Source organism: Pithys albifrons, chromosome 8 (genome assembly GCF_047495875.1).
Source record: "Pithys albifrons albifrons isolate INPA30051 chromosome 8, PitAlb_v1, whole genome shotgun sequence".
NCBI lineage: Eukaryota > Metazoa > Chordata > Aves > Passeriformes > Thamnophilidae > Pithys > Pithys albifrons.
In genome coordinates, this window is record NC_092465.1 from 17601816 (window position 1) to 17618743 (window position 16928).

At 38.8% G+C, this 16928-nt stretch overlaps 1 protein-coding gene across 1 annotated transcript in view; it reads left to right on the plus strand.

Moving 5' to 3' along the window:
• The first annotated feature begins 389 nt into the window (after window positions 1-389).
• TANK (TRAF family member associated NFKB activator) overlaps window positions 390-16928 on the plus strand; it is a 28059-nt gene continuing 11520 nt past the window's right edge. Inside the window, exons 1-6 of the mRNA XM_071561864.1 lie at window positions 390-489; window positions 1008-1145; window positions 4943-5089; window positions 8210-8318; window positions 9149-9261; window positions 16645-16824. Coding sequence (XP_071417965.1) covers window positions 4991-5089; window positions 8210-8318; window positions 9149-9261; window positions 16645-16824 — 501 coding nt within the window. The 5' untranslated portion in view covers window positions 390-489; window positions 1008-1145; window positions 4943-4990. The remainder of the gene's footprint in view (window positions 490-1007; window positions 1146-4942; window positions 5090-8209; window positions 8319-9148; window positions 9262-16644; window positions 16825-16928) is intronic.

The following is a 16928-nucleotide window of genomic DNA, read 5'->3' on the forward strand; positions in this document are numbered from 1 at the left end:
CTTTTAGCAGAAGCAAAATTTAAACCGTGTTTCCATTATATCTTATCTATAAAATTAATTGCCTGCATGAAATAAGTGCAAGGGGAAAAAATGCCACCCTAGTAACCTACAAAAGACCCCTCAGGCAGAAACTACTCTGAGCATGAAAAGTATATTACAAGTCTAAGTATTGTTATTTACAACTCACGCTGAAACATGGAAAGACAGAAACAGGAAAGGACTGTGGAAGTCAGGAGCACAACCGACCCTGCTCGAGGAAGCACCGCACGACAGGCGGAAGAACGGGAAGGCTTCGTGCCGTGCCGTGCCCTGCCCTGCCCTGCCCTACCGTGCCCTGCCTTGCCCCGGCCCGGCAGCCGGCGCGGGCAGAGCCCCGTCACAGGGCGGGGAGAGGCCCGGCAGGAAGTCAGTTCTGTTTCCTGGGTTAAGGCGCTCAGGCAGGAGCGAGCGCCCTGTGCCGGGGGCAGCCGCGGGCTCCGTGAGGCGCTCGTAAGTCTGAGTCGCTTTGGGAGCCGCTCCTCGCCCTCCCACTGGGGCTGTGGGCGCTTGGCCCGGGGCTGCAGGGCGTCCGGGCGCTCCCAGGCCGGGCTGCCGTTCCCGGGGCGCCGCTTCCCCCTCGGCTCGGCCCGGCCCAGCGAGCGGGGCCGGGGGCGCGTCCCTTGGGCGCGAAGGCGCCCCCGGAGCGGCGGGAGCGGGATCGGGGGGTCAGCGGGCTCGGTGTGAGCCGCGGGCTCGCCGGGCTTCCATGGCCCCCGCGGCGGGCGCAGCAGCCCGGAGAGGCGCTCGCAGTCCCCGCGTGGGGACGGAACCCCCGCGCTCCGGGAATCCCCGTCCCGGTCCCCGGGGGTTGCACGGCTGTGACGCTGGTGAGCAGGAAGGGTCCTGCTGTGTCACCCAAGCATCCCGCAGTCGGGCAAAGAAGGAGTTGTGTCCCCTAACAAAAAATAAGAGGGGCATAAAAAAGGAGCAGTGAGCTCTCAGTCTCTTACAAATGATTACGTCAACAGGTTTCCAGTTCCCAAGATGATGGCAGAGTAACTTACAAAATATTTCCATTGAAAAAGCTGTTTGAAAGCAGAGACATGTAGAGAAGTACTTGTTGCTGGATGGCACCTGTTTTCATCTCTCATATGAACCTGTGGGAGGTAGGCATGTGTATTATGAATTAATGTGTATATACACATGATTACCTAATTTTTTTTTTTCAGAATTTAAGATGTTTTCTGAGGCACTATGAGAAGTCATATACCTCTCTAGTGAGCTGTGAAGCTGAGATTGCAGCAATACGCTGCTTATTTTCGTGTTGGAGCTTTTTTGGCATTTGACTCAGGAAATTCATATTATTGTTTCTCTTTTTTCCCAGCTATATCAACAAAATGTTTCTCATTTGAGGCAAGTCTTACAAGATAATCTTCAGGTTTCATTTGGTTTGTTTACTTAAAAGTTTATCTTACAACATATATGATATGATATGATATGATATGATATGATATGATGTGATATACCCAGTTGTTTTCCAGTGTTCAAGTCTTGACTCAAATATGAAGTTCTAGTTCTCTTTGCCATAGCTCCAGCAACACAGCCGTCGCAGGTATTCGCATTTGCAGGACAACTTCTGGAGCTAATCTCTTCCTCTAATTCTGTCCCGTTTAGAAAAAATGCAGCATTTTATATTGCTTTATGTCTGTTGGCTACATACTGCTGTTAGTGATTGTGAAAGTCTTTAGGATCTAATGAATATCTAGAGTATCAGTTGCTAAAAATTAGGGTTGTCAGCTTTGGGCTGAATAACGTATGGAATACAGCAACTGGAACATAGCAGACTAAGTATGGTTAAAATAGGGAGATATTTGGGTTGGGGGTTGGTTTTGGGGTTTTTTATTTTAGGGCTGTTGGGGTTTTTTTTTTCTTCCTAGCTGGATGTAGGGAGAAGGGTAAATGACAAGGAACAGTTGGCAAATCCCCTGATAAATATTGATGCCTATGGAGGAGGAGCAGGAAAAGGAGCCAGCTTTTCTAACTGCAAGGAGTTTTGGATGTGAGATATATAACATAAGAAGCAGTTATTTATTCCAGCAGCAGGCAATCCGGGGTGTGACTACAGCGTAGTTTAATCCAATCTAAATCTAGACTGCGGCAGTCCTGCCCACGGCTAGTCTCATGTTCCCACTGTGCTGGTAGTAGTGCTCCAGCAGCTTTGCACTGAGCTAGCTCCAGTTTTAATTTCGAGGTTGGTTTTTTCAGGGGGTTGCTGTTGCTTTTTTGAGAAAGTAGGGAGCTACTTTGGCATACTCAACCGTGTAGCATAGAAGCGCTAATACCAGTACCATTTAAGTAGCAAAAATCCATGGCCAGAGATGGGGACAAGCTGGAGTATCCTCTGTGGAGGGGCAGACTTCTGTCACTGTTACATAACCATGACCTCATGCTACAATTTCAAAGCCTTTGCTGCTGTTGAACACAGGAGTTCGATGTGCCTTCTGCTGCTGTTTTTTGCTTTTGTGCAGTCTTCCTTGCATTACTGTACCATTTGAAGTGGTCTGTGTATCTGATCTGATTAAAACTAATGCAGCAAAACCACCTTTAGTATTTAGTTTTAAACTGGATTGTTTTGCTGACTTGGTTTACTGAGAGGTTGCTTATTCTGGAAGAAAGGGAAGGGTGATGTGGAAGCAGAAATGAGTGTCTGCGTGGTATGGGGAGAATATAAGGCAATTCTTCAAGTTACAGCTCCATTTTAAGGTGTTGCTAGTAATGACTTTCCCTGACCCTTTCTTACTGCATGAAGACTGAATTTTAAGGAGATACCAGTAACTTATCTAGCATTCTCCTTATTTTTCCCTACCAAGTAGAAAATCAGGCACAGTGCTACAATCCTGCCTGTTGGATCAATTACTTTTGGTACCAGCAGTTCACATGACAGCAGAACTCTATTAATGCTCCCAGTCTCAACCAATGAGTAAGTAAAAGGCTGGAAATTAGGTATAAATTTTAAATCCTGTTTTTCAAATGCAGGTTGGAATTTGCATGAATGAAATTAATACCTTCACTTTCTATGAACTATAAGCCTTATTCCCTTCATTAGCATCATAGTTGTACTCATTTTTTGAAGTTACGTTTTATATGTACAGGACATGCCATTGACTAGGTAAATTGTTACAAGTGTCAGTGGACAATCTCAGAAAAGTACAAGACCAACTTTTGATACAAACTTTTTGCAACCTTTTAAAGAGAGCGAGTGCACACTATTCTCAGCCATAACAATGCTCTCTGCAGTTTAGCGCCTGTCCCTGAAGGAAGATGTAATATCTGATTTTATTCATTGAACTACGTAAAACAGTCCTTCATTTGAAACTGAAAGAAAGCCTACCTAGCTAAAAATGCATCCCAGGTATTAGAATGAATAGTCCGTTTAGTGAAGGAATACTCTGTGGGAGGAAGGGGTGGATGAAGTAGCCAGTGTTACTAACAGTGCTTTGAGACACTATGCGGGGACCTGAGATTATAAACTACTGAACTGGTGTTTAGGAAAACAAAACAAAAGAAGTCAAAACAAATCAAACCTTTCATATGAAACAAGGTAGGTGTTTTATGCAAAATGTACAAACTTGAATTTCAGTAATTCTTGTTACATCAAAGGATCCCTAAATGATTTCAAGCTGTTAAAGAGTTCACTTTGCCACTATTAAAGTATAGCCATGCCAGAATTGAGTTAAAATTGCTTTTGAAATATGAACACATGATTAAACTAAAATTTGCAGGACAAAAAACTGTGATGTCCATACAGTGTTCTGTTGCACCCTCTAGGAAATTCAAACCACATTTCTGTATTCAAAAGCAAGAAAACATGAACAAAATCTTCATGCTGCAATCCTCAGTATTTTGACAAGGGTCCAAGACAAGTTATACCCTTCTTGCTTGGCTTATCCACATCTGACTGCACCACTATCCTTAATAGTATCTGTGGTTTATGCACAGTCCCAGAAGATAGTGAGAGATGACAGTGGCAGTCCACACCATTTACTGTGAGATAACTATGCTTTAAATACCAGGAGGGATGAAATTATTAGGGGGGTTTTTTTCCCCTAATGCTCATACCTTGGGGTTTTGTTTTGGGTTTTGGGGGGTTTTTTTGAAGGGGGTTGACTTTTCAGTAACTTGTTCTCTACTGTGCTTATGATAAATTTTGATCTTAAAATTAACATCATATATTACTACAAAAGCAATGGACCTGTGTTTGCAAAGTTCTTGAAATTGGAGTCTGTGACATTTATTAGGGTTGTAATCTTACGTATCAAAGTTCATGAGCTGTAGTTTTGGAATTCTTACTGAAATTGTACACAACATGTAAAAAGTTTATAATACTGTGTGAAAAGGTCCAAGTCTTGCTAATTCTTACTGGTTGGTATAACTGATTTTTAGATTAAAGATGTTTTAATTCACCTTGTAGTGTAGCTTGTGTTGAAATTTTCAAATATGGCATAGAATATAATGGGTTTGTGTAACCTAATGTTATTGAGCTTTTATCTTTTTATTGCTTAATGCCAAAGGCTGAGTTTAGTTTTGTATTAATGCTGTCAGTTACTTAATTTGTAATTATTGTGTTTATTATTATGTAAACATTAAACTTTTGGAGATCACATAAAATCAGGTAACTGGTGAACTGCACCAGTTTTAAATCTTAGTCCTATACACTGAACTACACAGTCTGTACATACAGAATTTCATTCAGACTTAACCTGCATTTGTTTAATACTATTCCTGGACATAAAATTGAATGTTGAGGTGAGCAGAGCTATAATTCAAGCTGTTGTGTGAGTAAACAATCAAACATACTGCACATATTACTTGAATATGATATTAGTACAAGTCATGCTATGTATGTTTTAGTCACGTACGTCTGTTTCTTAGCATTCTGTGTTTCCTTCTGATTACTTTTCAGATCTGTTAAATTGACCATCTTTCCAGTGATGAAACAACATTGGGAATTATGGACAAAAACATTGGAGAGCAGCTTAACAAAGCTTATGAAGCCTATCGGCAAGCATGCATGGATAGGGACCATGCTGTGAAGGAACTGCAGCAAAAAGTATGTGTTGGGTTCTGAATTCTATCTTTAAAGCCATCCTTCCTGTGGAGCATGGCAGTATGTGTAGATTTCAGTTTCACTTTAGCTGTGCACATTTCAGTGTATCTGTTAAAGCTGAAAATTGCCATTATGAAACCAGGCCAGTACACTGCAGAATGTCTCATTAGGCTGTGAATTTACGAGGTGCCTTTCTGGTTTTTGACCTTGAATTTGGTAAAAGTGTTGTCTGTTTTGAAGAATTAATGAAGACTTTTAATGTAAACGGCAAAGCAGTCTATAAAATTTACCTAATTTTAATGAAGTGCTTTTTGAATTTTAATTTGTGTTCTTAAAAATTTATTTTGAAATTATTAATGTAAATAGTTTAAATTAAACCACTTTTGTGTTAGCAGGAAGATAGGCCGTATGAATTGCTAGTTTACTTGGTATAAAGTTCAACAATTAATATTTCAAGCACTGTGCAAGCTACTAGGACAACAGGGGTTTTGTGTTGAAATGTGTACAGCAAACATACCTGAAAGTTGCTAGAATAAGTATTCCAACAGATTCTAGAGGTATTCTGACCAGCAAGGAGCACCTTTGAATATTTACTTATTCTATTGCAGAAAACATTAATTCAGCCAAAATTCTTCTAAAACTTCTCATCAAGTAGGGCAACATATTGCAAAGCTATTGGGGTTGGCTTCATCATAGTAGTTTTCTCATGCATATTCTGCCCAGCAGTGGAACCTCTGTTACAGGAAGGCTTGAATAGTTTTGGTGCTTCAGGGCTTTCTGATGCTTCATAGAACTGGTTGGCTGGGACTGTGTTCAGAGGCAGATGAACTATACTCAGTGTCGAGTTAGGGAAGCAGTAGTAAAGCAGGGAGCAGGGAAAGGTCTACTAGAGAATATTCTGAAATCTGAGCCCAATCTTGCCATCTCCTTGCATGGCAAAATAAGCTAACCAAGGCATTGCAGAACACATATCAAGTCAGTCATGTGTGCACTCATCCACTGTGCAGTCTGTCTCTATTCATAGTCTTGCAGCAGTGCTGCTGTAAATCTGTAGAGATTTCTATACATAACAAGCACAAGTAGTGTGATTTTTGTGCTGAAATTGCAGCAAACTTAACAAAAGGCAAGATGTTTTAGAATATATAGGGATCTTTTAAGTTCTGTCTCTTATGATGAACAATTAACTATTTGAAGGCAAACCAGTAAGTTAATACTCATGAGTCATCTAACAGAACACAGAAGAAACTTCTGTCCAGGAAACAAGACATCAAGTATAAGATCAAATACCTCTTCTAAAGTTTGTGCAGAAAAGAAAACCAGAGAAATGTGAGATCCTAAGTGTTAAGTGAACTAAATGCTTGCAAGATTTCTCTCTGCCTTATCACTGGTTCAGAAATTAAAAATGAAAGCCTTTGATAAAGGATTATTACCAGTTAAAATCTTTGTCCTAATCAAACTTTCAATAGTTGAATTTTATGACTTCAGAAGATAACAAAAGTGTTTTTTCATGAAGAGTTGGTACTATAATTACTTGCGGAGGGGGGAGGGATGTGTTTGTGTTGTTTGGGGTTTTTTTAACAAAACTCCTGGGTTTTGAATGACTTTTGTACAGTGCTTTACTCTAGTAACTTCTCCTGCTCATTGTGTGGCCTCCACACACTGTTGGATTGTCCACCATGCTGTTGTTAACAGTTTACTACTTAAGTTACCAATAGGCCACTTGTTTTGCCAGTCTCTAGAGCTGGGAGCCATGTCAAGCACACAGAAGCCAGAGTCATCTCGGCCAGATGGTGTTTCATACAGATGGATGGTTGGTTGTCATGCAGATCTTCTAGTTGGTAACTTGTTGCTGCCATCTGACTCAAGGAATAATTTGTGCACACTGGCTGTCAAAAGCATCTTCTCTTCTGTCTGTTTTAGCTGTCATGTCTGTGCTCTGTACAGAAGTGTTGACAAGACATTGCTGTTGTACATTTTCAATTTGGTTCTCAGTGATTTTTCTGCTTCATGAGGTCTCTTCTAGCTGCTGGAGTGTACTGCTTTTGATCAATTTTTTTTTCCTTTTAATAAATTCTCATAGTATAACTCCTACCTGGCCTTTTAAAATAAATTTTGCTTATAGTTTTTTTCCTGCCTGCTACAGTGAAACATGCTGGACAGTAGGAGGGTATGGGATTTAAATGTGGCTGAGATTTGAGAATTAGATAGCAGTATGGATAAACTATGAATAAACATGAAAACAATGCCTAGTCTTATCCCAGGTGGTGACAGGGGGTGACCTGTTCAGTAATTGACACATTCTTAATTTCAGAAAAATTCAGTGCATTCCTGAAAGTTTTCTTGTTGGGATTCTGCAAGTTTTCTTGCTTGTTTTTAGCGCTGTTCTAACTGCAGCATTAGGCATGTGCTAATGAAATAATAGTTCTGAATATTAGCATCTTCCTACCACCTGGCCATTTGTTCAATTAATGGACTGTCTAGCAATATTTATACACTATGGTGAAATATGAGCACTATTAGTAGAGACTGTTTATAGCCTGAGATGGAGTATAAGAGATACAGGATGGGGCTGTTTGGTTGCCTCCCACCTCTGTCCCATTATATAGGGTAGAAAAACAGGTCCGCTACATTCAAAGAAATGGACAAAAATGTTAATAGGCAGTCAAAATATTTACAGACTATTTGTTGTATGGAATAAACAATGTTGTTCTTTTTAATTTAAAATCTATCTTTTTAAAAGCCTATTTTTGTATCATTCTTTAGCAACTCTGGAGGAAGAAAATTGCTTCTTTATACAGATGCACTAACTGACCAGCATTCTGAAGAATACTAAAACTTTTATTTTAAGCCTGATGTATTCTGTGTCTATGAATGAAGAATCTTAACTTTGAAGTTACCCTTTAGCATTGTCATGGTTGAAACAGTTACTAAAACTCAGAATTTATTTCCTGTAATACCTTTTCTAGTCAGTGCAGTCCCAAAAATATGGACTTGCTAAAGGTTTCCATGCAGAGGACCACAACTACAGTTATCTTTAAAAATCAGAGCTGCTTTTTATATGCCAAATAGGAGACCCCTAGTCAAAACAGAATAAGATTAATGCTAATTAAATTATATTTGCAGACAGAAAACTACATGCAGCAAATACGTGAACAGCAGGAAAAGATAGAGCTTCAAAACAGCATTATTGCAAAACTGAAATCACAGTTGGCTGCTCTGAATGCTAATAGAGGTATGTACTCCAGTTTGCACGCTTCTGCTTTTTATGCTGTGTTGCACTGATGAATAGTTCTGACTTTGTTTCTTCAGTTTTTACAATATACATATCTCAAATGAGTATCATACTTTTCTGTGAATGTGAGAGTTAACACAAATGTGCTGTTTCAAGATCTATTTATAAAATGCAACACTTCTGGGGTCTCTCTTTATCCTCTTCAAGAACTGGTGATATTTCTTTAGAGGTAGAACTTGCTTACACTGAAGCCAATAAAAATTATGAAAATACGGATTCAAATCACTCACTAGAATTAAAAAAAATTCTTACATATTAATTTTACACCTATTTCTTAATAAATTTATCTCAGGTTGGTTTAGATGTGAGTGCTCTGGTTATGCCTGTTATGTTAGATGACTCATGTGACACTAATGTTATTGGATAACCAGAGATTTATAAGCAGGTAGTTCTCTTTCAAATCATTGATGGATAATTTTTCACTGTTTGACTGTATTACACAAATAAGAGAAAAGAGTCAGAGTAACCATGTGTTAGTCTGCCATGCTCATTCAATATTTATTGACACTAGCCTAACACTCCTGGTTTTCATAAATACTAGCAAAGTGGCTGACTTTTATTTTTAGGAGTGCATGTACATCCTTTATTGCTGATTTAGTCTTGCTTTGTCTCTAAGCACTGAATTTTGCTTCCGTTGCTTGTTTTATACGAAGACTTGCTGAAAGAAAATAAAGAATTTAATATAAGTCTAACTTCATTTAATTGTGCTTGTACTTATAAGCTGGCTGTGAAAAATACAGTAATGGTTGTTGGGTTTTTTTTAATTTAAGGTAGTGCACATTCCTACATTCTGATGCATGAAGACATTGAAACATCCAACTTACCTTTCAGCCAGCTCTCTGAAAAACTGAACATAGCAAAGCAAAGAGAAAAACTCTTACAGGTATGGTCACCTGCAGTATGTTTAACATAAGTTCACATTTGTGCTGTGATTATATTATGAGAATCTAAGAGGTAAGTGAGATTTTGACTGGTTCCTTTGAACTACACCTGAAGTGCATGAGTATTGTGCCACTGCAGTCTGTTTAGGTGAACTGAGCATCTATCTTTGATCCTTCCCAATGAAATTTCTGTTTGGCCATCAAACTCCCTAGAATAGTTTTGATCATAAAGTAGGAACTTATTTGCTTATTTATTTCTTAATTTGCCAAAGTCAGTTGCCAAAAAAGGGTGTTTTCTTTCTTACAAGAACATTTCACATTGCAACCAGTCTCTGTATTTTTGCAAGAAATGGAGAATCTGCACGCAAAAACTGAGGGAGTGGAAAGTGACCTATCCATTGCTCCGGAGATACTACTGATTTGTTTGGATTTCTTAAATAGCCAGTTTTAAGACAATGTCTCTTCTACCTCTTTTCACTGAAGTAACACTGAGATTTTTACTACAGGCTATTGAGAGTAACAGGAATAAGAGTAAAGCAATAGTGCAGAATAGATGGGAAATGCCTTGAATGGATTTTACATATTGGGAAAAGACAGAGAGGCATAAAGTTGCATAGTTCTTATCCTAAGTCATTTTCCTGTGTTTTTGAGAGCAATCTTTTAACATAAAATCTCTTATTTTTGAATATGAATCTCCATAGGTCCACAGTACAGACCCTATAAGGGTTATAAAAAGACTCTTGTGTGAAATCAGGCATTATATTTAAAAAGAATCAGTTTCAGGATTTATTTCCTAAATATGAGCTACAAACAAATTAGTTATGTTAAATTCACAGAAATGCATTTTTTATCAGAAATGTTAACTGAAGTAATTTTTTTTGATTGCTGATGCTTTCTTAGTTATCCTGAAGGAATCTCATTTGAGGCTAAGCCTTTGCAAACATTTTAAATGTACCAGTAGAAAGTATTTATATATATTACTTTTCTATTTAAAAGAAGTCTCTATATAATTTTTCTATACTTGAATCTGTAATCGCAATATGTAATTTCTTTCCTAGTCTTTATTTGGAACACAGCTGAAGGGTTAATTCTTTGATGGAACATCTTTGCATATTTTTGCATTTCACTGTCTTGAGTTGGATAAAAATTATGACTTATGCTTGCACATGAAGACCTGATGAAATCTAATATTTCATACTCTTGTTTCTGAATTTTTGCTGAAGAACAATAGTTTTAAGTAACTTAGTCATAAAATGAGTAGGAGAAAGGAAGCTGTGTTACCTGCTCTTCTCATGGGCAAACACTGAGATTATGTGAGCTGTACAGATTACAGGCAATACATGAGAAGCTGAAGTCATCATTTCAGGAGCTGTTTTGTCAATGGAATGTACGTTTTGTCTTTATCTGCATATTTTTTTGTGTAGTCAGTTACTGCAGTTACCTCTCAGCAATAGGTATTTCGTATGGATTTTTTTTCTTCTGTGCAATGAACAGAAATATTCCTGACATAACTATGCAGAATCAACTGTACAGTCTGTCTGCGTTTAAACCAAGGCACAGCGGGTCTTTTCAGAAGGGACGTGTGGAGATTTAAACCCATGCAAAGTCAGGTTCAACAGCCTACTCTTATGTTCCTGTTACTGGGAATGTAGTAGCTCTTTTACTGTGTGTTGAGAGTATGGAGCTTGAGGAAAACGGCTGGCTTCTGCAGAGGCACGTGGGTATCTCTGCACCATGCTTCTGATGCAAAGAGGATCCTAATGTTTGGTATTGTGTCTAGTAAAACTGCACTAACCTGGCAAAAGTGGTACAAAGTTGTCCAGATAGCACTGCAGAGGCACACACACTTCTGGCTCTGGCTGTGTCTTGGCCATGCCAATTCATGGGCTGGCTATGAGTAAGACACACAGCAGTATCTTCACTCAAGTTCTCATTTTATTGAATAAATTCAGGGGAGAAGAACCATATAAGCCAAGTTCCTGTTGAAGATAATGGAAAATTAATTGTATTGTGATAAATGCTTTATATGCCTTTGTGGCAGCTGCCAATTTTTGTACTTCTTACATGTAGAACTTTTGATGTATGATGGATAAACTGCATGGAATGAATGTTTGAAACAAGGAGGGGAAACCCAAGAGTTCCCATCTCTCTATCTTTCTGAATAAATGAACTAAAAGTAAAAAAATCCCTCACAGAATAGGTAGTCAGTCAGTATAACTTCATGCTTCAAAGGAAAATTGGACAACTTCATGGACAAGAAATCTGAGAGTTGGTAAATATGTAGAAATTATTACTGAGAAGATCTGGGAATTTATTAGAGGATATATCATGAATGTCTCCTGTTTTCTTGGACTTTTTTTTCCCCTAGACATCATATTTTGACATCTGTTAGAACAAAAATGCATCATCTTGTCACTGACCCAATATAGTTGTCGTGTACCTAATTCAATAAAGTATTGGCTTTTTCAGGTATTAAAATTTGGAAGTTCAAATATTCCATTTGAAAGTCTGTATTTTTCTAATCATACTCCATTTACATTTTGCTCCAAATCAAACAAGTTATGCCTACAGCCATTGTCCTCTACAGCATCCTTGAAACTCAGAGTCTCACCAATGGCTGGAGGTGCCTGGATTTATTGATACCTTTTGAAACTGTCTTTTTGGTGGACTGTATTCTGTCCTGCAGTAAAGTTAATAGAAATCCTGAACTGATTGTAATAGGTGCATATTGGAGCTTAAATTTCAGAGGTTTAAAATGAGAGAGGGATTATCTTTGTGTTTTCTAGTAGGTGGCCATACTTATGTATTTTATATGCTGTTGTCAAGTTCTGTTTGCCTGTATGTCGTAAAATGTTTTAGGGTTTTTTTTGCTCACATTTATCTTCAGTAAAAGAGGTGAGTAGACCAGATTTTGTTCATGTTTCTCTTCACTGAAAGAGGTGAGTGAACTTGATTAGCTTGGTGGTCAGTGCTAAATACATACAAGATTAACATATTTTTTCAGTCACCTCCTTAAGACTGAACAGATCTATATTGCTGCCTGTTTTTGAGACCCTGGCTAAATTTTAGTAAGTAGGAGAAATTTTGATCCAGTTACTGTCTCAGTGCCAAAGCTGCCCAGCAAACGGAAAACCTTAGAGATGAGGCAATGTCAAGCTTCTACTTTTTAGAACAGTCAGACACCAGAGTTCTTGTAAACTTAATAAAACAGGAAGCTGAAATCAACACCTCTGACACAAAAACAAGCTCATGATCATATTTTCCTGGTTCAAGAATTTCAGTATTAAACACTGTGTGGAATTTGTTCATCAAAGTGTTTTGTACTATGAAAAAGAGGAGGAAACAGTGTGTCACGGATGAATGATGCATATTTCATACAAAACTGCTCATCCTGCAATAAATGTTTAGGTCTTCTTTTTTGTGCAGGACATAAACAGAGGAATGTCACATGTATGGTAGTCGTCTTTATGCTCTAAATTATGGTTCTAAAATGACTTACATAACTAAGAGCAGCTACTGCAGCAGTCTGGTAGAGTTGCATGTTCCAGTCAATACCAGCTTCTCTGGTGTCACTTTGTTTCCTATCTTTAGTACAAAGAAAGCTGTACTTGATTTTATGCTAGCTGATAATTTTATACATGTAGCTGCTGTTTGCTGCTGGTCTGATATGGGCAGTAGAATTAGGCTGTGCTACCAGACCTAAGAAATTCTGGTATCAACAGTCTTTTCTGCTATTGATTCATCTGTTTAATCTATCTCCACCCAATAATAAAGAAGAGTTTGATGGTAAACTGTTAAAAGTTACAGTTCCTTGAGACCACTTACAGTTCATCAGTTGAATTGTGGTTTTCCTTGAAAAACATATGACCATTTGTTCATTCTAGAAAGCCACTGAAACAGGCCATTATAGCACACTCCAGGGAAAAATAAAAGGCTCTGCCTTTACTGCAGTACTGGTGACTGACTGGCTGTGAAGCAGCTCTGCTGGAAAGGACCGGGTATCCTGTTAAACAGCAAGCTGAGCATAAGCCAGCAGCATATCCTGACAGAAAAGAAGGGCAACATCTTCCTGGGTTGTATTAACAGGAGCACAGCTACCATACCCAGGGAAGTGAGTATCTCTCTCTCTTGCATTTGCTGGACTACATCTAGAATACTACATCCAGTTTGGAGACCTTGAGCACAGGAAAGACATTGACAAACTAGAGTTCAGCAGAGGCTCCACTGAGATAACTGGGGGCCTGAGTACATCTCCCATGAGAAGAGGCTATAGAAACTGAACTTGTCCAGCCTGAAAAAGGAATGACTTCAGGGGAAACTACATTGAGGTTAGCAGGCAGATGGAGCCAGGCTCTTAATGATGGTGCATGCCAAGAGGATAAGAGACAATGGGCAATTGAAACATTAAAGGTTCAGACTGGACCTAGGGAAAATATTTCACTATGAGGACAGCCAGGCATTGGAAAAGGTTGCCCAGAGAGGTTGTGCAGTCTCCATCCTTGGGGAATTCAAGACCAAACTGAAAAACTTGTTCAGACATCATAACTGACCCTCATTTGATTAGAAGGTAGAAAACCCTTGATGTCCCTTCCAAGTTCAATTATCTTCTGATCCTATTAAAGCCTCTCCAAAACAAAATATATTATGAACTGTTGTGTTCATAATACGTATGTAACTACTTTGCTGGCAACTAATACCAGCATGCTTAAAAAATCCAGTGTGTTGCAAAATACTTAACTGAGCAGGTATGACCTGTGTCACATAAAGTTTGTAAAGTTTATAAAGCAGTAGCATTATAAACTTCAACCAGTTAATGAGTGTACCCACATCATTGCAAACCACCAATATCAGTATTGGAAACTGTAAGATCATCAAGCTATGAATGGTTGTATTACTGAAAGATCCCAAAAGGTGTAATAATTTCTCCAGTGTTTTTCCTGGTATTCGGAGGGTGCACAGGAATGGTTTCCATCAGTATGTACTGGTATGTCTTCATTGCAACATGTTACATGGCTCTTCTCATGTGGCTTTTCTCCCTCCTTACTTAAATCTTGTCCTCACTTCCTGCAGGTGATGTAGGAGAAATGGAAGAGAGCTACTGGCCATTACTGCAGTGCTCTCAGTTATCTGAAGGCTTTTGAAAGCCCACATGTGAATTGGAGCTGTAGTAATCACAAAAAGATAAATTGTGCTGTATCACAGGCTTGGTGAAAGAGTTATTTTACTGTCCTTAAGATACAGTTGTTCTTCAAGGGCAAGTGTTAATCTTTGATGAAAGCTTTTTCACGTGCGTGTATGGAGTTTCCATTAATGTCAAAAGAAATACAGGAGAAGATACGTTCCTTTGGCTTTTTCTCAAATGGGAAATGGAATTTGACCTGCCAGAAGTACAAAGTGTGGAAGAAAAATTAGGATTAAGGAGTTATGCTGTGATAGTGACATGCCATTTTTAGGCAGTGTTTTGAAGTCACTAAGCAGAAGAGGCTTAATCTGGATCTCTGAGATACCACCCAAGTCTGGAGTTGTCTTGAAGTTCTTACTGTAAGTTTACTTTTCAAAGTCACAGTTGAGACTAAGAACCAATGCCTTCAAAGCTGTTTTTCTGCAGGCTTTTTTTTTATCCAGCTAGTATTACCTTTTGAGGCTAAACAGTTGTGCCAGCTGCATGTACACACACATCCACACTTAACCAGCTGGTGTCTTGGTTAACCAGCTCTGGACCCACCCCTCCATGGCTGTCATTATCTAGTAGAGTAGCCCCTATCTGCCCACGTAATCTCCAAATGCACAGCCTCACCCTACTTATGTTCCATTTGAAAATAAAAGAAATGGTCTTTAAAAAGCACTTAGTTGTTTCTTTCCCCTTGCCCTACCTGCCTACAGACTATCTCACTGCATTTCACTTGCATTCTTCTTGAAGAGTTAACCCTTTGGGTTTACTTCTGTTGCAGAGACAATCATGGGGCTTCAGGACACTTTTTTTTTGACACCTGATACATTTCAAGATTAGTGTTTCTATAGATTTCATAAACGGACAACCATAAGGTTTTCATAGCAGCAGTTTTTAACTATTCATTGTTTCCTGAAATTTTTTGCAAGTACTGTCTTTGAGCATAATAATTTTTTTTGTTATATTCTTATGTATTCCACAAAAAAACCCCACATACATAAAATTCCGTTCATTACTAGATGGATCATTAAAGTGAGGCCAGCCAGTGCTTTTTATTTCAAAAATCTTTATAGGATTGAAATATTTGTAATGCAATCCTTGTGAAAGATGAAAAGTTGGAGAGCAGCCCTGTGGAAAGAGATCTGAGGTTTGGGTTGATGGCAAGTTGATATGAGTCAAATTGATATGTGCCCTGGCAACCAAAAGAGCCAGCTGGTCCTGGGGTGCATCAGGCACAGCATCACCAGCTGGTTGAGGGAGGTGACTGTCCCTCTCTGCCCTGCTCTGGTGTGGCCCTACCTCGAGCACCGTGGGCAGTTTTAGGTGCCACAATACAAGAAGGGCATCAAACTATTAGAGTGTGTCCAGACAAGAGTGACCAAGACTATGAAGGACTTCAAAGGCAAGACTTAGGAGGAGCAGCTGAGGTCATTTGTTTGTTGAGCTCGGAAGAGAGAAGCCTGAGGGGTAACCTCATCACAGTCTACAACTTCCTCAAGAGGACAACAGATGGGGAGGTGCTGATCTCCTCTCTCTGGTGGCCAGTGACAGAACAAGAGAAAAAGGAATGAAGTTGTGTCAGGGGAAGTTCAGGTTGGGCATTAGGAAAAGGTTCTTCACTGAGAGGATTGGTGGTCAGTGGAACAGGCTCTCCGTGGAAGCCATCATGGCACCAAACCGGTCAGAATTTGAAGAGTGTCTGGACAATGTTCTCTCTTAGTCATATGGTTTAGTTTTAGGTAGTCCTGCAAGGAGCAGGGAGTTGAACTTGATCCTTGTGGGTCCCTTTCCATTTTGAGATATTCTATGATTGAGTTCTTGGGTTTGCTCAAATTTCAGGTAGCTGCAGAATTATCACCATCTTCAAAATGGTTTGAGATTGAAATTAATGCAACATTATTTTATATATCATACATGCAAAATACTGTACATAAAATGCTAATGTAAATGATACAGTAAGTGAACCAAGTGTCTTTATGACTTTCAGAAATCCAGAAAATACAGTTGTTTTGAGTAATCATCTATGATGGGTTACATCTGTGTGTAGTGGTAGAAGGTTGCTACTATCAATTTAAAATTAATAATGTAATAAGTAAGACTGACTGTTACTTATGTGGCAAACCCTTAGTCTAGCTTATTCCAGAGTGCTGAATAGTGATATTCCACAAGTTTCAGTTCTATTGATTGTACTGGTGTTTCTAAAATTATTTTTTAGGAACAGTTAGAAAGTGAGAGCATGAAATTGAAGCAACTTGAGGACAAAAGCGATCAAAAGGAAAGGAAGCTTTTATCTATTATTTCCAACCAAGAAGATAAAATAAGAAATCTGAAAAGCAAATTGAAAGAATTAAATGAAGCACAAAAGAGTATACAGATGCCAACGTATAAAAGGGAGGTAAGATAAGAAACCAAGTAGAGATAAAATGAAAAAGACAAACATTTGTAAATACTTCTTTCAAACGTGGAATGTTTGGAATTTATACCAGTTATTCTAATAAA